This window comes from Nomia melanderi, chromosome 10 (assembly GCF_051020985.1).
Source record: "Nomia melanderi isolate GNS246 chromosome 10, iyNomMela1, whole genome shotgun sequence".
NCBI lineage: Eukaryota > Metazoa > Arthropoda > Insecta > Hymenoptera > Halictidae > Nomia > Nomia melanderi.
The window spans coordinates 2,391,430-2,415,056 of NC_135008.1; the positions used below are offsets into that span (position 1 = coordinate 2,391,430).

General features: G+C 42.2%; 1 protein-coding gene across 2 annotated transcripts in view; it reads left to right on the top strand.

The window, feature by feature from the left end:
* Positions 1-23,627, top strand: part of LOC116434683 (uncharacterized) — a 294,137-nt gene that overhangs the window by 75,988 nt on the left and 194,522 nt on the right. For both annotated transcript variants that reach the window (XM_076371565.1, XM_076371566.1), the window contains exon 3: positions 21,231-21,422. In XM_076371565.1, the coding sequence (XP_076227680.1) occupies positions 21,231-21,422 (192 nt within the window). The remainder of the gene's footprint in view (positions 1-21,230; positions 21,423-23,627) is intronic.

A 23,627-nucleotide genomic window follows, 5' to 3' on the forward strand; every position in this document is an offset into this window, starting at 1 on the left:
ACGTATAATCTAAATGTATATAAATAGTCGTTATACGTGTTATTTATTTTAATTGTAGCGCTACAGTTGTAAACAGTTCTTGTTTCTCAGTGCAAGAATTCTACAAAGGGTTAAATCATGCGTTTTATAATGCCAACTGAATGTTTTGAAGAATGTCGCCATTTGTCTACTACCTATTACCAATTGACTTTTCAAAATTTCACTAATAGTAGTACTAATTTAGTGACACTAGCTTGAGAACGTGTCTACCTGTCGTTTTATTAAATTAGCATAATTGTTAATATGATTTTGGAAGGTTTATTCCATTTCTACATTTCTTCTAATTCTTCAAAAATGGCAGACCTGCAGAACTGAAGGAAGACTCAAAATTCTATTAATAATACAACTAATTTAGAACAAGTTTGAGAATGTCTACGTATTATTTCATTAAATTATCGTTATTGTCAATAGAATTGTGGAAGGCTTATTCCATTTCTACGTTCCTAACTCTCCAAAAATGGAGGACCTACAAAACCGAAGAAATACAGACACAAAGCCATCCTTCTACTAAACATTAATTTAAGGATACATTTTTTAAAGGAAGCATATAAACGCAATCCCTCGGTTTCCCAGCGCCAAGAGCCCGCGAGATTTGCAGATCGCGCGACACACGCGCGAACCAAGCAGTTTTGCATTCGAAAGAGGATCGTTTCGCGCGGATCGGAAAGGCCAGGGGTTCCACTTTGATTCAGCGGAATCTTCAATCTCCTGCGAGGGAGGTATCGAGCTCCGGCGAGGATTCTTAGCGCAACTGCCGCGATCGTTCCGCTATATATCGTCGCCGTTGAACCCTTTCATTCGCGAAACGGGCCACCTACTGCCTCAAATAGAATCTCCGTCTACCGAACTCCGGAGGGCACTGAAAATCTATTATTAGCGTTCGCGAGAAATTTCCAGCCCGGCGAAGGGTGTCTGCGAGGGGGACACGGGCAAAGGTCGACGAATCGCGAATCACCTTTGATAGTTATTCTCGCGCGTCTCGCCGCGAGTGATTCTCGTTCGGCTCGGTGCCGGGGGAATCGGAGACGCCCGATGCAAATTGGAAACATGCTAATAGACAAGCTCGACGGGATTTTGCGCGATTAATCGGGGGAATATGTGAATCGAAGAATGAATTATGATTAATTGCTAATCCTACGTTCGTGTAATATTATAGATATGCATGACAGAGATCCAAAGTAAAATTCACAACATCGAATTCCTTATTCTTTCAAGGTAGAAACTTCGGTTCGATTGATGTTTGTATCCGATGATCGGCGATCGGTCGTCATTGTCATGTCATGTGAAATATTCCCAGCGAAAAACTCGACTGCAAAGGGTTGACTTCCAAACGATTTTCATATTTCCGAAACTTCTCTTATGTTCCAAACATCAAAGTAGCAAAACAGAACGATAAGCCAATAATTCTCAAATTAAATGACTGCACTATACTCCGAGTATCTTTAAAACCCCGATCCACAAACCAGTCCTCTCGAAAAACAAAGAAACAAAAAACTCTCAAGTTCAAAGGGTTAACTTCCAAACGATTTTCACATTTCCGAAACTCTTATATTCAAAGCATCAAAGTAGCTAAACAGAACGCCCTATTAATAAGCCAATAATTCTCAAATTAAATGACTGCACTATACTCCGAGTATCTTTAAAACCCCAATGCACAAACCAGTCCTCTCGAAAAAACAAAGAAACAAAAAACGGGGTGGTCGAGAGGCGAACGTGACCCTCGACAACTCCGTGTCCAGGCATCCGATCGTCGATCGGTCGTCATCGGAGAGGACGAGCCTGGAATAACAACGGAAAAGGGACGTCAGCTGGCCCTGTCTTCTCGCCGTTCCTCGTCTCGCCGTCCCTCGTCCCTAGAACGGTGCAATTAGATCCTCCAGGACGGCCGTGTCCGCTGGAAGGGGGAGCGCACACTGCGAGTCAGGTCCGCCGGAGGCCGGGTGGGGGCAGATCGGCCGCCAAGCGTGGCTCCTCTCCAGTCAGTCCGGAAACGCGGCCCCGAGCGGACATATTTTCCGTTGCGAGACGTCCCTGTGTTTTCGGTGCACGTGCGACGACGATGAGAATTTGTGCGCGCCGCTGTGCTCTTCCCGTTTACTCCCGATCGTCGCTTGTGTGCTGTTCGGTGTGACCGGTGGTGTCCTCGAGGAGCAAGGTCAGAGGTTAACAGTGCGGAAAGGTGTACGGTTGTTATGAAGGAGGCAATGGTCAGCTTCAAGAACAACAACGTGGACAGGTGTGTTCGAGATTTAAACCTTTGTGGACGAAGCTGAATTACTTATCAGTTGCTTAATTAGCCCCTTAACAGTTTTTTTTTTTAAACCGGCCAAAAAAAGTGGTTTAATGTTAAACCAAACGTTTAATATTTCTAGCTGAAAATCTTTTGATATACTTTTGTTCCGTGGAAAAAGGCTATATTTTATTATTGAATAAATGTTATAGCTTACAATCCCATGTAAATGATGAATATCAGTAAAACGGTTTTTTTTCTTTGCTTTCACATTATTTTCACAGTTTGGCTTGTTTAGCGCGCTCGAATTAACTCGAGCGTGCAAGTTAAGGGGTTAATATAAAAAAGGAGACTACGTATTGATATCTTGCTGTTCAAGTATTCAAATTCGTCCACGACTTAGTTTTTTAAATACGAAACTTTCGTCTCGCCGAAATGTAGACGTTCGTCAGCAAAGGGTAACCTGTCGACCCTTTAATCCGAAGATTTTCGTTAGAAATGTTTCATTTTCTGATGAGATAAGGATGTTTTGTGAAACTCGCAGAGAAATTTCGAGGAAGTTATCTTTGAATATTTCTGGAATTGATGCGATGTACAAGGTATAATATTAACCCTTTGCACTCGAGAGTTGACCCTCAGTCACCACGTGATTCGATACAACAAAACTACGAAATTGAATATTTAATATTTCAAATTAAAGTCGAGACTTTGGCGCGTTGATTGTCACGTGAATTTTCGGGTGTTTTATGTAAGAATACTTAGCAGTCATCAGAAAGTAAATTTAACTTTTAACTGTTGGTATTAGTTGATTCAAGTTGGTCCTCGACAAACCTTCCACGAGATAACCTATCATCGATCCTCTAACCCTACGGTTTCCAACCTGTAAGGTGCGGCTCTCAAGGGAGGCGCCAAACACTTAACGTTAAATACAAAATTTCACAAGTTCGATGCACCAATCAAGTGATAACTAAAAGTCACCTTTCAACTGCAAAGGTTGAATATCAAACTTTACAATTTTCCTGTCGAATCAATTAACTGAGAGGCGCCTCCGAACTACAAAGAGCTCCACGTCCATCTAATGAAAACCTTCAGGAGTTCAAAGGGTCAACTTCAACGATTTCGATAAATATATTGCGATCGACTTTCATCGAATTTCCAAGCGAACAAACGCTAAAATGCGGGTTGCCGGTCGATGTCGCGTGTCGGTGCAACGAGTGCCGGCCGGATATGCGTTATTGCCGTGCGGTGTGTCGCGACCGCAGATTCGATGCTCGGGTGTAATCGGTTAGGTCAGAAAGGAGTGAAATCGTCCCGCCAACGGAAGAGCGTTTCGAATAACGAGGAAACGGTGAAAACACGACGCGGTCGTGTTTGTCTTTCGCGTCGAGCGTGGACGCCGCGCAACCGTGGGCCCCGTGGTGGGGACCGAGCAAGTGTGTACGACGTTTCCGGTCCCCGGCGCGCGGACCCCTTCGGAAAGTAACAGTTCATACCGTGGCGTGCACAGTTTCGACGTGTAGATAAATACTCGACCCAACGTGCGTGCCGCATCTTCGCTGTCTCGTTTTTGGAGCAGTCGGCCGGCAAATTATGCCTTCCGCGCATTGATAATCTTGCTGCATTACGCCTGTTAGATTGTTTCGAAATGTATCGCTCTATACGGAATGATTAACAAAATTGGTGTACGTGTCAGCGTATACTAGGTGAAAAAATTCATCGCGCGAGACATTGCGCGAACCGAAGCGTCAGCGAAGATAAATAAAACGAATCTTTAGACTTCGCAATACGCAAACTTAATTGTAAATCAATTGAAGTCTCCATAGATGCATCCTTGAAGTTTTCCTAATGAGTTGATTGAATTTCAAAGAACTTTGTTCCTTTGTTCCCGAAAGTACCATTCTCGTATCATTTACCCCATGCGCATTCGAAACAACCGATCGCTAGATTTGAACCGAAGCGACAGCGAAGATAAATAAAACGAATCTTTAGACTTCGCAATACGCAAACTTAATTGTAAATCAATTGAAGTCTCTATAGATGCATCCTTGAAGTTTTTAATCAGTTCATTGAATTTCCACCTGCGATTCACAGGCGTAGGGTTCTTTGTTCCCGAAAAGAGAGGAATTATTATTATTCACGTACCATTTACCCCATGCGCATTCGAAACAACCGATCGCCTGATTTGCACCAAATCAACGACCAGGTTAGATAAAACGAATCTTTAGAATTCGAACGGAAAGGTGCATCCGCGATGATTTTTCCATCTACCAGGCTGCAATTACAGGGAAAAGCAATAATGCACGCTCGCTCGTATTCCGTGTTTATTTTCCGTGGCTCGAGCGCGGCAGGTATTCCTCGGGAGGCGCAGCGACGATGCTCATTCGATAAAAACGGCGGTATTGTTTACGACAACGGCAACGATAATAATGTGTTTGCGTCCCGCGTCTTTTTTACCCGATGAAAACGGCTTTTGTGCTCGTCCGGCGTCGGACGTGTCCGCTATCGTTATCGAACGATATCGCGGATGCTTTCTTCTCCCGTTCCTCTTATCTCTCCACCCTCTCCGGAATCAATTGCAGAAGGATAATTAATGTAACGAGTCAATTAAGAGACGCGGGTATAATTACGTTAATTGGAAACAAATGGCCGATGAAACGGCAGCTGCTACGTATCGGCGCGTAATGAATTATCACAGTCGGTCGTTAATGAGATCGCGGGCCCGTTAAGTTTTCATGGAAGCTCGAGAAACTCTGGGAAAACGACCCGAGCCGTTCGTCGCGATCGGGATACGCTTGCCCCAGTTCCTTTTTTTTTCCTCTCTTTTCTTACCTTCGATGTTTGCGCGGCGAACGCGCCGGTTACATCGGAACGCGCTGCGTATTCGAGCGACGAACAGCGCGATCGGACGTTGCAATGAACCGAGCTGCGCTGCTGCATAATCGCATCGGTTTTTTCAGTTTCTTTGATTTTCGAGTATCTCGCGGAATCTGTAAAGGGGCTCTTGGGGCGTTGATGATCAACGTCTTCGCGAGAGAATTTTCTGGGGAATAGTCTGGGATCCGGAGAGCCAGATTAGCTGGATTCATCACTTGATTTGATTGCTTCGATCAAATTCAACATTGAACAGTGTATAATGCGTCGTTACTCAGAAACAAAACTTTGTTTCTCAATTCATTTGTGATTCCTCTTTGAGTTAATTTAACACTAGAACCACCGTACCAGTCAAAATGACTGCTTTCGATCCTTTTGTTCAGCAATTAATGATATCTTCGAAGCATTGAATATTCGAAATGATTTTGAAAAGAAATAGTTTCATTTTAGTACTATAACGAATGTGTGAAGAAACTGAAAATAATCTATTTTTACAATTTTTATAGGAATTGCATATTAATCGTATTAAATGCTCGGTAGTTCTAGCGCCAATTGGTCTCTGAGCGACTCAATTGTAGCTCTGAAGGTTCAAATCACAGGAAGTCTATGAAATTGATTTTACTAAATCAAGAATCTTTCGTAAATACTCGATATAGCTTAAACAATTTTGACTCTTTAGAATTCTCCCTCAAACCTTCTACTCTACAGTTCCTCCACTTTGAAACACTCAAAAAATCAGAGCACAGTGAAACAATTCTCAAATTGAAAACTACCCCAGAAAAACGAACACGCGATCAACAAAGCAAACAAACAATGGCGTTAAGAAAATGAAAATTCGATTAGATAGAAGAAGCCTGCCATTAGTTACGTTAACGAAGGCTCGAATTAAGACTATCAGCGTTCGTTTTTTCCGTTCGCTGATTTGGCGCGACTGGAAACGCCTCAGACTGCTTCGCCTTTTCCAAATAGAGGCTTTCCCTAATAAAACGAGACCTTCGTCGAACTGATTTCGCTTTTCCGACGGAAACCGCGGTTTCCACGGAATGAACGCCACCTGCGACATACAGGGTGATTCGGATGTTGCGAAACGATTTTCGTGGAGCGAGATTCCAATCGTTCGGCGCGCCCGACGTCTCCGGCTCGACGAGTCGCCTGGCCGTAGCGCGAACAAGATGAAATTCCTGCGAGTTTCTCTAAGGAATTTCGCGACCGCGTAGCGGTACCGAATCGACCGCGTCACGGTCGTTCAAGCCGGTGCCTCCCGTCGACGGCGTTCACCGTCGAGCACCGCCGGGAAGAGCGTCTCGCCAGGTGCCGTTCGCGAATTTACTCGAGTGGAACCGACGCGTTGTTCGATCGGATTTCTAAATAATCTGACTCGTCGCGTTACACTGTGTACTGCAATGAGTTACAGCTGAACGAACGATTAATATTATTGATCGCCGGACTAGACGACGTGACCCGTTTCCCGTTTTCTGTTTCACGATTGCTGAAATCGTGGAAACACGTCGCCGAATAGGTAATGACACGAATCGTTGGATTTTGGGATAAACGATTTAACCCTTTGCACTCGAAAGATTTTGATTGGAAATATTCAATATTTTATGATGAGATGTAGTCGATATTGTTTGGAACTGATTTTGATAGTAATTCACAGATAAACTAAGCAATAAAGTTATTTTATTTAACCCTTTGCACTCTGTAGGCTCTAATATTGCACCAGTTATGAAAGAAACTACCCTAATATTATTGGACTTTCTATTATCAATTATTAGATTTTTATTAAAATATCGAAGGTACGTCACTAGAGATACCATGAAAATTAGTTGCAGTTGCTGACAGATTACAAAACCATCTGGAGTGCCAAGGGTTAAATGTTTCACATAGCAATAAAATTTAATTTAAAATACTAAATATTCAACTTCCTGGTTTTCCTGAATTAAATAAATAAATGAATTAAATAAATTCTCGAAAGATTATTACCTCGAGAAACTTCATTTTTCACGTTTCCCCAGGAATCAGCTGCTACCAGGTGAATTACTGGTGTCTTTACTAATTAAGTTTTACTTCGGTAATGAGGAACGCTAGATCTTAAACGGTGTACTGTTATTTCTATAGAAAGTTGTAGCAATGAATATTAAGATTTTTAGCGATAGATATTGAGGTACTTCTAATGCTGGGTATTAGTGTGATCAGTCGTGAATATTAAGGTACTCGCAGCGATAAATATTAATATTAACAATAAACATTAGCGTCATTACCGATGGAATATTAAGGTACTTCCTGTGATAAATATTAATATCGGTAATAATAAACATCAATGCAGTAATAAACATAACCATCATCACCGACAAACATTAAACCACTCAGATCGCAGAAGATTCGCGACGCGACCATTTCTGCCCATTCATCGGCCATTACGTCGCTGCACCGGGCAACGCGTTATTAAAATCGCGTGCGTCGATTTCCTCGTCAGCGGAGGCCGCGGTCCGCGCGATCCTGATTGGATCTTCAGGATTACGGGCACGAGATTGCGATACCTCGATACGGTCCTCGTCAGATTACCAAACGATATTGATGCCGGATTAATCTCCGCTAACGCTCGCCGCGGAACGAGCGAGCGCCATTTTAAGCGCGCCGGCGATGGGTGGGAGCGTACCGTTCGACGCGTCCTCCTTCGTGGCTCGGGGATCGCCCCTGAAATTCCCATTGTTTCGGGCTTAATGGAAATTTCAGTTGCTTACATTATGACGTATCGTTCGGGGATTTCAATTACTCGACCGATCCTCCGGCTGTCTTGCCGCAACGGAGGCGTCCCGCGGACGCTTCGGGGTCGCTGCACGCTAACCCTTTGAGAACGAATGACGTTCGTGACTGGAATCCGAAGACCCGAACGGATCATTTGATTATTTGAACGATGAGAGGCGAGCACGGGGCTCCCTTTTTGTCTGTAGCATCTCGGAGAATAGCGCATTGTTCGGGTTTCCGTTGAGAAGCTGTGTAATACGCCGCAAACTCCTTTATACAAAGGGTTAATAACTAAGGCGGCTGAGTTTTGAGTTATTTATTGTTATCCGTAGCCTCGAGATTGTTATGTGTAAATGACTTCGGATTAGGAACGATGTATATTGAAATATTCGAGATACAAACGATTCCTAAATATAAAACTAATCTTCTATGCGACGACTCGCTTCTAGGATTAACGAAAGTCGGTATTTCGGGGCATCCAGCTTTCATATTAGATTCGAAGTTACAATTCTATTATAACAACAGATCGATAGTTCTCTTCTCATAGAATTCCAATGCATAATTCTGTTCTCTGTTCCATATTTTTTTCAAAATATCTTCGCTCGCTGAGTTAACACTAGAACTACCGTAACAGTAAAATGACTGGTTTCGATTTATTTGTTTAGCAGTTATTAATAACTTCAAAGCATTGAATATTTGAAATGATTTTGGAAGTGAATAAATTACAATTTTTATAGAGATTACGTATCAATCGTATTGAATGCTCGGCAGTTCTAGTGTTAACCCTTTAAACTCCGTAGGTTCCAATATTGCAGCATAATATTAAATATTTCAACCTTAAAGAAACCAGCCTGAAATCACTAGATTTTCCACGCATCCGAATTTTGTACTAAGAAAAATGACCGAAGAAATGTATTTAATAACTTCTCCTTCGAAACCGTAGCTCCAAGTTCCCGTGTTTACGCGTCGTCGGAAGGGTATTCTCTTACACGGGGATAACGAAGCTGATTGGTGGGTTACCGGTGGCGTAATAAATCGCGTTCGCCTCCGGCGACCGCGGAAACTTTCGGTAAGCTGTCCTTTGAAGTTTGATTAAAGGGACTCAGCCGTGCTGCGCGGCTCCCGGTGTACACGCGAATCCCGAAAAGAGCCGTCCCGTCCGCGGCATTCGATCTCCTGAAGGACGATATTATTGGACACGTTGTTCGCGAAGTTGTCTGGTATCGGGTGAAACGAAGCCGGGGGTGGGCGAGCGCGCGCGACGGGGGACCACCGCAAAGTTTGCGCCATTGGACGGACGCCATTAAGGTCAAGTATAGCGTGTCCCTTGTCTAAACTTGGCTGCGGCTTCGACGAATTTTCGGCAACCCCCGCGCTGACAGACGGCGGAAAAACTGCGCGGGTTTATTGCTGGCCCAGAAGCGGAGTCTCGTCGCTGGAAATAGAACGACGGAGGGACTACGTTCCATCGGAACGATGTTAACCCCCTGTGCTATGATTTATTTCTTAACTGTGATCGATACAATTGTTTTATCGTTGATAATTTATTATGGAATGAAAGAATTTGATGCTTATTCTATGTCTGTATTTGCTACAAAGGTTAACGGTTAATTATAGGAAAGTAATATTTAATTTATATTTAAAGGAAACTAGTGATAATTAGATTTCTCAAATTCAGTTTAAAATTTTCATCGCGAGTTTGACGGTATTGTAGGTCAAGGGGTTAACCGTTTAACCCTTTGCGCTCCAGAGGCTCTAAGTCACCAAATTGACACAACGAAACTGTAAACTTTGATATTTAATGTTAAACTTTGTATAATGCATCAACGTTCGAAATATTGAAAATAGTTCTCTTTCTCGATGCACGTGAGATTTCTTAATTCGATCTGAGATGTCGTCTGTATCTCATTAGAAAATATTGAATGATTTCGGTGGAAAATTTCTAGAGTGCAAAGGGTTAATAGTTTGTGTAAATTTGGAGTTTTTAGAATAGTAGTTAGAAAATGGTATCTATATTTGATCTGTGTTCGTTGAATTGTATAATGAAATATCGATGACGGAATTTAGTTCGAAAGAAATATAGAAATATGGAAATTCTTCTGAAAGTGAAATATTGATGAGAATATAAATGGCAGCTTGTTCGTTTTATACTCGGAATATTCGGAATGAGACTAACGCGATATCGCAGAGCCATTCTTCGAAAATGTCTGCCAGAAAGGCCTTTCGTGTTTGCTGATGCGCGCATTAAAAATCAAACGGTAAGAACCCCGCTGCGTATCTAGGAAATCTCTGCAATGCCCGTTTTCTTCGTGGAAAATTCGCTGAGTCCTATTTCAATTAAAATGAGATCTTACTAGTCGAAGAATCTAAGGAATCTCTGGAGTGTCTTCCAGCGGAATCCCGAAAGAAAGTGCTTTCATTCGAGTTGCAATGAAAATCAAATTGCCATTTACACGAAACGATAGAACTGTATCACTTGATGTTTCTATATTAAATATCAAAGTGTAGAGTTTTGCTGTGTCAAATCATTTGGCGACTTAGAGGCACCTTATTAGACGAAACGTTTAATAAATATTATTTCAATATCACATAAACTGATTTTCAATGGAAAAATCGGAACAAAAGTATTAGGAACCAATGAAAATTCAATTTGAAACTTTCTCGAGAACTGCATAGGAAGAACTTTCCAAATGGCGTCTCTAGAACTCGCAACGCCGACTTGGAGTTTTCATATTTGAAAGCGAGAGCTGCAAGCAAATCATCGCTCCTCGTTTCGTGATTCAGCTAACGAGAAACCGACGCGTTCCCTTTTCCCCAGTATTCGAGACCCAGATACGCTTTCGGCGTTCGTTCGCGACAGTTTCGAAAAGCTGAAAAAATGCCGATCCGCGAAGGGTGAACACGGGCGAGGCAAATTTATTCAATTAAACGGCAGCGAGACGGAATCCTTACGTCGCTCCTCGAAATGCTTTTCCCGTTCGCGGCCGAAGCAGGTTTACGGATTACGTTAAGATTTCGCGTTTCGGATTCCAGCGCGAGCGCGGCCACCGTTTTCGCGGTTCGCTCGCTCCCCGGTTGCGAAACGCCTCGAGTTCGCTTAAAGGCGCGAAGAAGGGGGTCGCCGCGGACTTCTTTTTTTGCCCGTTCGTCTCTTTCGAGCAATCGTTTCGCCGGCGCGGAACGGAACGCGCCGTGCAACGTCTTAACAAACTGTGTAACCATTTTCTCGATGGCCGCTGGAAAATGAAACGAGCATCGCGAGCAGCCCGCGGCGCTGGGAAATTGCACGGGACTTTCGAAAAGCAACCATGGAGATTAAAATTGGAGGTAGAGATGGCTCGGCGAGATTCGTTCGTAATTTCTTTGTAATTATTGAGGGGAGACGAATTATTTGGGAAATTATTGAAATTGATTAGGTGATGCAAAGCGACATATCAATTGAAGTATTAAATGGAGAAAGAAAGTTTAATCAATATTTGAGTCGCTCGGAAGTAAATTTGTTTCCCGATTTTTGTGAATTTTCATGGAATAAATAATATTCCTTTTAGTTATTCAAGGATTTACTCGTTTCTTTGTATTTTCTAGATCAGGAAGCTCTTCTTAGATCTTCCTAATATGTTGTATAATCGTTTCAGAATCCGAAACATGAATTTTCTCAATTTCTTTCCTCAACTTCTGAGCGATATTTATATTCCAGCTGTTCAATCAATACATTTCACTACAACAAAACACTACAATGTTCACTGCGAGTAGCAAAAATTGGATATCTCTCTGAAAACTGCAACATTTATCATTTAATAATAATTTCGGTTTCCGTCGAGTCTTTCCCTTTCGGTGGCTGTTTTCCCCATTTTTCCGGCGCTCCGCCATTACCGCGGCGAGAACAAACGGGAGGGCTTCCATTCCAGTCGAGGAGTCGAACCATTAGCCGATATTTCAGCGAGTCTTTGAACATTTTTGACTTGTGTTCCGGCGGTCTCGAGGCAAACAGCGTCGAATTCCTCGAGAGACGTTCTTCTCTCCCGCGCATCGCGCCGCCATTCAATGCACCCCGTTCCGAAACGGGCGCTTTGATCATCTTCGCGGTTTTCAAAGGGAATGCGTGAAGTCGCGGACGTGTTAACGCGGGAACGTCGATTTAATTAGCGATCGTTGATAAGGCACGGCCAAGGGAAAAAAGAGCGTGCGCGTTGTTAACACATTGGCACGTAATTTTCCAACGTTTGTAGTTGACTGCTTGAAGAATATGGTTCTCAAAGGTGTACGAATGTGAAGGTTACGTGGTAGAACCGCGTTGTCAATAGTTAACTCCTAATTCCAAAAAGATTCAAAGTAAGTAAGTTCCCAGTTTCCAATCAAAAAGATTCAAAGCACCTAACTTCCCAGTACCCAATCAAAAATATTCAAAGTAACTAAGTTCCCAGTTTCCAATCAAAAAGATTCAAAGTAACTAACTTCCCATTTCCCAATCAAAAATATTCAAAGCAACTAAGTTCCCAGTTTCCAATCAAAAATATTCAAAGTAAGTCCCCAGTTCCCAATCAAAAAAATTCAGAGTAACTAACTTCCCAGTATCCAATCAAAAATATTCAAAGCAACTAAGTCCCCAGTTCCCAATGAAAAAGATTCAAAGCAACTAACTTCTCAATACCCTATCAAAAAGATGCCACGTAACTAAGTTCCCAGCTCCCAATCAAAAATATTCAAAGCACCTAACTTCCCAGTACCCAATCAAAAAGGTTCAAAGCAACGCACAACTACGTCACAATATCCAGATAAAAGGATCACGAACGACATAGACCTACGGCACCGCTCTCAAACGTATCAGCAGCAAATTCTGACGAACGCTCGCTTGTTTTCGAGCGGAACGCTGCAAAGTGTTCCGGGAATCCCGTGAGCTCGAGTTAATTAGCGTCCGGCGTCTGCCAAACTCGCGCGGATCGTCGAGAGACACGGTAAACTCGTTTTTCGTCGTCGCTTTGCCACGCTCGCGCTTAGAATTTTCCGGGGGCGGCTCGGAATCGCACGCGAAACTCCTTCCGCGCGCCGACGGGGGTTGCGAGTTCACCTCTTTAGCCGTCGCTGCAGAAAATTCGACGCGCCGCGACACCCTAATGATATTCTACGAGCGAAGTCGTATTACAAAGTCCCATTTTTTCCCCTGCTCGGCCTTCGTCGTCGTTATCATCATCATCATCTTGCTCCTCCTCCTACTCCTCCTCCTCCTCCGACTGCTTGTTTTCTTTCTCCCCTTTTTCTTTCTTTCCCTTCTTCCCTCGTTAGGCGAGATCGTGCGACCGGAAGGTAGGGCTTTCACGGAGTATTTCGCGCGCGGTGACACGGCGCGCGTGTACCCTCGTTTGCGTAATTAACGCCGCTACGTGTCGTTACGCGGCCCCCGATTATCGATGGAAACCGCGGCGTTTAATTGAACCTGCGTCGAGAATCACCGCTTTCGTTGGCATAATCGTTTTTTTAGGGGACGTATTGCTTTTCGTGCACCGGCTGCTCGGGACTTGCGACTTTCGTCTAACCTCGTGAACCTTAACCCGCCGCACTCGAGAGTCTTATAGTCTTATATATAATATTATGCTTTGCATGATGCATCAATATGTGAAATAAAATATCTTTCCTTCTTCATTTATATATTTTTCCTCGTTAATTAGTTTCAAAGGACATCGTCTGTATCTCATCAGAGAATATTGAATATATCTAGTGAAAAACTTTCGAGTGCAAAGGGTTAAGCGATATATTATCGGAACTATCAGAGTTATTATACAATAACTGATTTCTAATTTCTTCTGTTACTATTATCGCAAAGATACAGATTCTTTAAACTGCTCGGTAGTTTCACTGTTAACACGTTCACTGCCATAAGAATTTTAGGCATTCTACACTATATTCCTTATTTTATAACAATGACAAATCTAACCCATTCACCGTTAGCATAAAATGTGCGATTGCATTTCTACTTTCAATTTATTTACTTTATATTACGATACATTTCAAATGCAACCGAGATTGTACCAAACTGGCAATCTCTCGCTACGAGTATATTCGTGACTGGCAGCGAACGGGTTAAAGTTCTCTTCCTTGTGTTCATGAAATGTTCACATGCGACCGATAATCCGTTTCCATTTCCCCCGCGGAACCGACGTAATAGATCTACCAGCGCGTTGCTCGATAACGATTCAGCATTTGATAGATAAGACGGTCAAACAGTAGCTTTATCGCCGGAAACCGACGATAAACGTACACCTTCGGTTGACACACGGATTAACACTAGATTTACGGACGTTCATTCCACACTTTATTCTATTGTTCCCGGAGAACAACGTTCGTCCGTATAAATCGCGAAAACTGTAGCTTCGAAGTGCTGCGATGCGTATTCGTAAAATTGCGCGAATCGGAATCGACTTAAATTGTCACCGAATACTGTCTAACTCTTTACGGACGAATGTCGACGTTTCGACGAGATGAAATTTTCATATTTGGAAGTCTAAGTCGTAGACAAATGATTCAATTAACGGAATCGCAAGACTAGCACGTAGTTTCCTATTTTTCTATTAATTAAGCAATCGATATATAATTTAGTTTCATCTGTCGAAGGTTTTCTATATTCCAAAGAATATTCCGCGAGGGTTAAAGAGTTCAACACCCGACAAATTGACGAATTCCTAGAATCTAGTGTTAATCTCGACACAATGAACAGGTCGGCGACGTTGAAAACCGAATGCTGAATAGGGCCCGAAGGATGTCCGTTGTTCGCGAGTGATCCGGTTCCCAGAGTCTTCTTTCTAAACAGGAAACATAGTCGAAACGCGATACTTCACCGTGACGCGTTTCGCGCGCATATTTTCTTGTTAATTGAAACGGCGAGCCCTTTCCAGCGTCTCCCGCAGGATCCGGAGGTTAAGCTCGCGTAATTTATTTGACGGGCATCTAGTTTCCGTGGCCGCGGGCTGGGATCGACTTCGGTAATTACGTCGACTTAAGTGAAACCATTTGGACGCCGCTTTGCGCCTGGGAGACCGAAAATCTTGCGTAGCTGATACTTCAACCTGTTCGCGTACCATCCGTTTAACTCTCTAGATTTCAAATGAGAACTGAAAAAAATACGCGTTAACTAATTCATCGACTTTAACCCTTTGCGGTCCGAAGTGCTCTTGGTTTCTCACTTTGAGGTTCACGTCGACGTTAGTTCATTCGATTACAGCTTAATGTGGCGCATTTATTTATTCAAGAATATTTGGGAGTCATTGCAATGTTACCTTTGCAATGTTACCTTTACCAACAAATATATATATATTACTCAGTTAATTCGAATTCAAAGTAAATATTATTCCTCTGTAATCAACTATTATACTTGAAAGGAAATATAGGCGTAACATATGCTTCGAATTTTTCTCTTTTTCCAATAAATTATTAATGACAAAGTAGCCGTATCGATCAGAGTTGAGAAAGAAATGATAGGTCAAGGGGTTTCACGTACAATTGTGATACTACAAATATAGAAAAAATTGTTAAAACAGGTAGAGCTTGCAATAGAATAGAATGTCGAGTCTGACTCGACATAGGACTGTTTGCGGACGAAGGTTTTTAGTCTGTAAAACCTTCAATAGACGAAGCTAAATTATCAATCGCTTAATCTATAAAAAAAAGGAACAAAGGAAACTACGTAAAGTACTAGCTCAGCAACGAAAGTAAATAGTACGCCAATGAACTCCAATGTCGTACCGACACGACCGGCCTTTCTCCGTGCTCTAACTTCCGAACCGAATCTTCCCATGACCGATGGCGCAAACAGAACGCTCCGAGCATTACGTATCCGAGCGTTTAGCAAGCGAGGACGACGCACGCTTACGCGTAATTACATTTGCGTCGATTCGCGGCGCGAACCTGTTAGACGAGTTTATCCCCCCGCGCCGAGTAAAAATCACTCGAAATTATTTTACGAGCCGCTCGTCCCGCGGCGCGAGGAGAAAACGGGCTGCGGTTTATTTAGCGGCGGACTCGCAGGTTTCTTCGCCGCTTTCACGGCGCACAGAAGCGTTGTTGTCCGGCCGAGCGGACGCGACAGGGGCCGAGGCCTCTTCGCCGGGCCCCACGTGAAGCCTGTCGTCCCTTTTTTTTTATCTGCCTTAGGCGAGATACCGTCCGGGGCTCGAGCGTTCGGTTATTAGATAAGAATGCACAGCCGCCGCGGAGGCGGCTTTAAGCCGGCCCTTTCGTCACTTCCGGTCTCACACTGGTTTTCACGTGCTAGGTAGATAAAATCGCTCGCTCGCTCGAATTGAAACACCGCGCGAGCCTCGCTCGCTCTGCCGCCTTCTCTCCTTTTTTCCCCGTCGGATAATATTTGCCTCGTTTAACCCTTTGTCCCGTGATTTGTTTCGCCGGCCTGTTTTGCCCCTTTGCCGCCGAGCGCCGCCATTATGGAGACACCGAGGTTTGATATTTAAATTAGGTGAATAATTCTGTTGCTCGGATAGAGAGACGCGTTGTTCGCTTTGTAGCGTGATTTTCATGCATAATTCAGGTTTTTTAAGGTTTTCAATGGTTTGACTAGTTTCTGAGTGTAATGGAGCCGATGGTTTAATCAATTTTTGACTGTAATAGAGTCGATGATTCACTAGGGAAAGGAATTCCATGGTTGTTCTATGTTTATGGTTACTTTAATGGATAATAATCTATCAGCAACTGCAACTAATTTTTATGGTATCTCTAAAATCTAATTAATAATAGGAAATCTAACAATTCTAGGGTAGTTTCTTCGATTCATTAAAATATTTAATATCATAACTGCTGCAATATTCGAGCCTACAGAGTTCAAAGGGTTAATTTGGGTTCTGTGGAATGTGGTAACTATGTCTCATAACCTCATATTTTCGTCGCTAGTCACGTGATGTAAGACAATGAGTTAACCCTTGGAACTCAGAAGTTTTTCATTAGAAATATTTTAATGTCTCCTGCCAACACACGACTCTCTATCACGCACAAAAATGTTCTCCGCTGTCTCTCACCAAAATGTCCTCACGCGCGCATTCCCACTCGCTTTTAACGCACACCCCCGTTCGCTCCGTCTTTCTCACCCTTGCACCCTTCTCGCTCGCATCTTTCGTCCACAGTCAAAATTCACGCAGTCGCGTACACGCTTTTCTCACGGTCCAGTCGCTCGGTTCCAGACACTCTTCCTCGTATTCTTTCAGCCACTCGAGATTTTCCAAACGCAGTCGCACTATTTTCCAATCATCCCGGCGCCGGTCCGTCGCAATACGACCCGGTCGCCCTTACGCACGCACAACGAACCGTTCATCCTACAATACTTTAACCTACGCTAAATAATTCTACACTAGTGTTAAAGATGTCCACCGATCGCGCTGCTTCCTACAGAGCCCCCGGAGAGTAGCAATTTCCAGCGTTCGATCGCGGAGCGCATCGCGCCGGCGAGTTTTAATTACGCGCGCAACAATAGCCGCGAAATCGAGATCCGCGGAACACGTAACGCGTACTTGAAATTGGTCGGACGTCACGGTGCTGGACGTACTCGAGCCACGGGACCGTGAAGCGGCCGGAGAGGATAGAAATCGCGTGTTGGCAGCGTACGCTCGGAGAACATAGGAAAAATATTAGCTGGCAACGTAAATAAGCTCGGTCGAATTCCGATTTGTTACTAATTCACGTATAGAAAAACTACTCAGTAAAACGCGATTTGACCAGTTAAGCGTGGAACTTAGTTTGAAAAATATATTATCGGCGTAATTGAATCATTCATGCTTCAAACTGATTAAGCCCGCGTAACGAAGGATCGAGAAGTTCCTACAGATTGTATTATAATACTGAATATTTATATATAATTTATTATAAATATTTATATATAATTCTAGAAACCAAATATTTTTAGTCGACAGCAGTTACCTTGCATATTATAATTTTTCTCGAGGAATTCAGAAGTGAATTGAAGTCCACGTTAATTAAAACTCATCGCTATCTCACTGCTTCTCGAAACTCAATTTTCCGTCTTCGTCGTAGTTCTCTTTTATGTTTTGATTGTATTCGAGCGCGTAGCTGCGGAAAATGTAAATAAATAGTAGGAAACGCGTTGAATGTATCGACATATTTATGTTCGGGTGCCATTTTTTTGTCGTTTCGAACGGGAAAGGGGACTCCGTGGAAATATACATCGCGTCGGAGTTCGTGCTGCGTTATTTTTATCGAAATCCAGAGTTCCGTTCAGGTGTGTCGACGCGTTACCCGAACACACACGGGTACGTGGGAATTCGAGCGTCCCGTGGAACCGTCCAGGTGGGTTACCCTGCCGTCACCGGATGTAACGAGAGAGTTCGTTTCGTGCGCAATTATTTAACAGGTGTGAGGATCGGACGGACAATACCCGGCGGATCGGCGATCGGTGGCTTCGGGGACGTTTCGAAAAATCGTTTAACCCTTGTACTATCGACCCCTTGGCTTGTAATAACGTGACAAGGTGGAGGAGTTAAACAGAATTTAACGAAATGTAAATATTACTCGATTGTGAATATAGATGAAATGTTCTTCTGTTATAAATTATTATAATTCAAAGCAAACATAGAGAATATACTTCTAATACTTCTATACTTTAACTTTGTCTCTTTCAATAAATCATTAATGTCAAAGTAGCTGCTTTGTAATAACGTGAGAAGGTGAAGGATTTAAATAGAATTTAATATAATGTAAATATTACTCAATTATGAATACAGATGAAATGTCCTGTTATCAATTATAATAATTCAAAGCAAACACAGGCATAGAATATACCTAAAATTTGTCTCTCGTTTGAATAAATTATTCATGGCAAAGTAATTGCCTGTACTATTAACCTGTTGCCTTGTAATACCGTGAGACTCGTGGTGAAAGATTTAAACAGAATTTAACAAAATGTAAATATTACTCAATTGTGAATACAAATGAAATGTCTTATCAATTATTATAATTTAAAGTAAGCAGAGGCATAGAATATACCTAAAATCTGTCTCTCGTTTGAATAAATCATCAATATCAAAGTAGTTGCGTCGATCCTATTAGAAAAATAAATCCCAGGTCAAAGGGTTAACACAGAATTCAACGTTACAATTCGTGCGATATGGATTCTATTATAGATCTCTACATAGATCGCTCTGCTATTCACGCGAGCTGAAATGTAGATCAAAATGGCCGTTCGTCATGCGAAGTTAAATGTTTGAAATCGCTTTCGGGATTTACCCACGGCAAACCCAGCGATGTTTGACCATTTCTAAAATGTCGTTAACCGACGCTTCATCTATAATGAAATTATCAATTCAAATGAATCGTTATCGCAGAGGAAACCGCGTTATCTCCGATAAGATTTATGACCGCGATATTCCAAAGTTGAATCTATTTTTAGCCGTAATCCACGTGGATTTCGGATATCTGGAGCGTCTTAAACGCGCAATTGTTTTGTTATCGAAAAGCGTTCCAGATAATTCGAAAAATTCGCAATGTCACTGATAAGTTCGGTACCTTTTCAAGGTAACCGGTCGCTCTGCAGCTTCCTTCCTTACCTCCGAGTGGTAAGGCAGCAAACGCCGGTCTCCTGTCCAATGGTCGGCAAACGTCGAACTTTAAGGGTACCGTTTCATCAACCCCCAATAACGCAGATTTTCGAATTCTCTGTTGGAAAATTTCCTAAACGATCTATGGTAAAAGTCCTTTGCTTTTTCGTCATCGCGATTAACCCTTTGCACTTGGAAATATTTTGCCAGATATATTTAACCCTTAGCACAGATGGTTTTGTAATTTATTAGCAACTGCAACTAATTTTTATGGTATCTCTAGTGAAAATGAAAAATGCTGTAACATTTCTGAGATCTTTTATTTTCCTTCTTAGTATGAAAATTTGGGTGTGTGGAAATCTAATGATTTTGGGGTAGTTTCTTTGATTCGTTAAAATATTTGATATAACTGGTGCAATATTGGAGCCTACGGAGTTCAAAGGGTTGACATTTTGTAATTAGACACAGGCGATGTTTTTTTAATACTGGAACTACCGAGTATTTAATACGATTTATGTGCAATTCCTATAAAAATTGTAACAATAGATTATTTTCAGTGTCTTCAGACATTCATTATAGTACTCGAATGAAGCTAGTTATTTTCAAAATCATTTGGAATATTCAATGCTTCGAAGATGTCAATAATTGCTAAACAACAAAGTCGAAACCAGTCGTTTTGATTAGTACGGTACTTCTAGTGTTAAATTAACTCGAAGAGAAATCACAAATGAATTGAGAAACAAAGTTTTGTTTCTGAGAAACGACGCATTATACACTGTTCAATGTTGAATTTGATCGAAGCAATCAAATCAAGTGATGAAATTTCGGTTATATCTTGATTATAAAGCGCACTGATTTTTTAACTGATGGATTAACACATTTCCGGCCCCTCGATAATACGGGATTTTTAGTTTATCGTTGAATTGCTTAGATTAATGTAGCATTGTAGATATGTTTAACACAAGTCCAAAGTAAAATTATAAAATCGAATTCCTTATTGTTTTTCATTAGAGATTTCGGTTTGATTGATGTTCAAAAATATATCAATCGACGCTGGCGTTTCTAATAGTTGAAATTTAATAGAACTTTTTCACATTATAATAACTGTGACATTAATACGGTAATGTCGATAGCCCCGCGTGTCTTTGAATATCAGAGAAGCTTAATAAAGGTCAACGTATGTTAGTAAATAGTAATTATAGTATCCTGGCCTATGATAATTATCTCGCTGCGTTCAAGGTAATACTGAAACCAAATATCAGGAAATATAACTAAAGAAAATATTTAGTTATATTTTAAATAAAATATATAACTTAATATTTATAATATACGAAATTAAAAAGAAACTCGAATATAACTTAATATTTTATTTAAAAAGTCTATACAGTTCATAAGCAAACTAGGAACGAAATTTCCGTGTAAAATCAAGTCCTAAAAACTGCCGAACAATGTTTCTTTTTAATTTCATATATTTTGACATCTCGATGTTTTCGGTGCTTTGCACACAGCTATTCTCCACCATATGTCCCTTGAAAATATTACAAAAAATCACGTGTACCACATGTACTGAACATATTAATCACGAATCACAATTACTCGCACAATTGCACTGGAAATCAACTCTCTCCACTAACACTTGAAGTTATCCGCGAAATCGACGGGTGATCGTTAGTTCCATCCCTTAAAGGGCGCGCCGAAGAAATTGCATACGCGATTATCCGCGGCGCAAGGTCGCCGCCAGGCAGAAAGCGAGGGACGACACGAGGAAAATTGAATTTCGGTGGTTTCAGCGACCAGTCGACGCCGCACCGCCAGCTGCCCGGGAGTCTGCAGGGTTCCCTGAGCTATTCCCACAGCCACCGGCACAACCATCTCCACAGACATGATCCACCGCCGCCACCGGCTTATTGCGCCCCGCCTCCGCCTCCACCGGTGTCCTCTAGTTACCCCACAGTGCAGCGTGGCTGCGCCCTGCATCCGAGGTAAGTCGCACGCCCCTCATCCGTCCGCGGAACGCTGAGCGCATCAGCGTTCGTTTCACCGGCGGTCTTTGTACTCGGCTACGATAGCACGCCGGGAACTTCACTTATTTATGCGGCTGCTACGCTTGTCGTCCTAGCGGAAGACGAACGACGTTTAAGGGAATGCTGTCTCGTGCGGTTTGGAATCGTTGGATAGGTTGAACAGGTGATTCCTGGCTTTTTCGTGCGTAGTTGCGAAAAGTGATTATTTGAGGAATTACTGATGATGCTGAATTAGTGATGCTTGAGTTGGAGCGTAAATCAATTGAAATTTTAGTAATCGCAGGCTCGTAGATTTTGTGAACTCTTGAACTTTTAGTTAGAACTGTTAGTTTGAGGTCTCGGTAGTTGTAGCGTTCAGCTATTACTGATTTCTTCGTACGTAGTTGCTGGAAAGGTGATTATTTGAGGAGTTAGTGGTGCTTGAGTTGGAGTAAATCAATTGAGATTTTAGTAATCGCAGGTTTGTCTTATGAACCCTTGAACTTTTAGTTAGAACTGTTAGTTTGAGGTCTCGTTAGTTGTTGCGTTGAGCTATTACTGATTTCTTTGTACGTAGTTGCTGGAAAGGTGATTATTTGAGGAGTTAATGATGCTTGAGTTGGAGTAAATCAATTGAGATTTTAGTAATCGCAGGTTTGTAGATTTTGTGAACTCTTGAACAGTTAGTTTGAGGTCTCGGTAGTTGTAGCGTTCAGCTATTACTGATTTCTTCGTACGTAGTTGCGAAAAGTGATTATTTGAGGAGTTAATGATGCTTGAGTTGGAGCGTAAATCAATTGAGATTTTAGTAATCGCAGGTTTGTCTTATGAACTCTTGAACTTTTAGTTAGAACAGTTAGTTTGAGGTCTCGTTAGTTGTAGCGTTGAGCTGTTACTGATTTCTCGACATAGGACTGCTAAGGGTTAAAGTTCAGTCTTCGTCATTTCAAACTTGCCAGGCCTCAGCTCCGCGTTATTAATCAATCAGCAAACTAGTCCAGTCCTCGAAGACCCTAAAAACATCGAAGACCACAGCCTCCGCTTTCCAATAATAGCAAATATTTCCCGATAGCGCGTTCAGAATCGAACGACCAAGGATTCCTCCGAGCAGACGTGAAGCGTCTTAATTCCGTCAAACGGTTTTAAGGCCGCCGCAGCTCGGGCTCGTTAACGGCAGGCGTTACAGTGGCTGTTCTTGCAAAGCAAGCAACGAGCACGGAAGCAGCCTCTTCGCAGCCACTAGACTCTTTCCGACGAGAGCTTTGAACGCGGCTCCGCTCCGCTCCGTTCCGTTTCATTCCGCTCGAAACCCGACTGCGCCACTCGTTATTCCAGCGTCCACTCGTCTTCTCCTTAGCCTCCTTTCCCACGTTCGATTATCGGCGCGTCCCGACGTCACGCGACGCTCCTCGCGATGCAACCTTCGATACCGCTCCGCGCGTTCGATAACACTGTGGAACAAATTTTAACCTATCTTGCTTTTTGCAATAACCACTAGGTGATTCTAGTTCCTTACCCTGAATACGAATCCGAAAACCAAATTCCTGCGTCACGTCCAGTTTTCGGAAAAACTGGGCTTCGGGTAACACTTGGTTCTCTGGAAAATTCGACCGTTTTTACAAAAGCCCAGTTTCTCATATTCTGTATGTTGACCGTTATGTTCTTACTACTTATAATTTACGTAGCATGACTTGATGTTTTAAGAAACAAGTTCATTGTTTAAAATCTCATGTTATCTCTCATCTCAATAATATCAATTCAGCGATTGGAATCGAGATAACAATCGAGCAGTCGCTATTAGGGGTTGTTGCGTGCTCGGCACTTTTCGTAATTCAGTGGTTCGTTCGTTTCGTTTAACGCTGGCGATGTGGATTAAAGATTGAAAGTCTCGTTGCTTGATCGTTTCATTCAGCTTCTATCGCGGAATGGAACGACAATTTGGCTAGCGTTGTATATCAACCCCTTGGCTAGTGATATCCTGTCAGACTCGTGGTGGATGTTTCAAATAGAACGTAAGACAAATATTATTCTTCTGTTATAATTTCGATTATAATTTTCTCACTATGTTTTTCAAGAAATAAATTAAAGTAACTTTATTTGAATAAATGCTATTTTTTGATATTTTTTGTAATAACACAATATTTATCATTTTCATTAGATAAGTACTCTTAATGTTTTCGCATA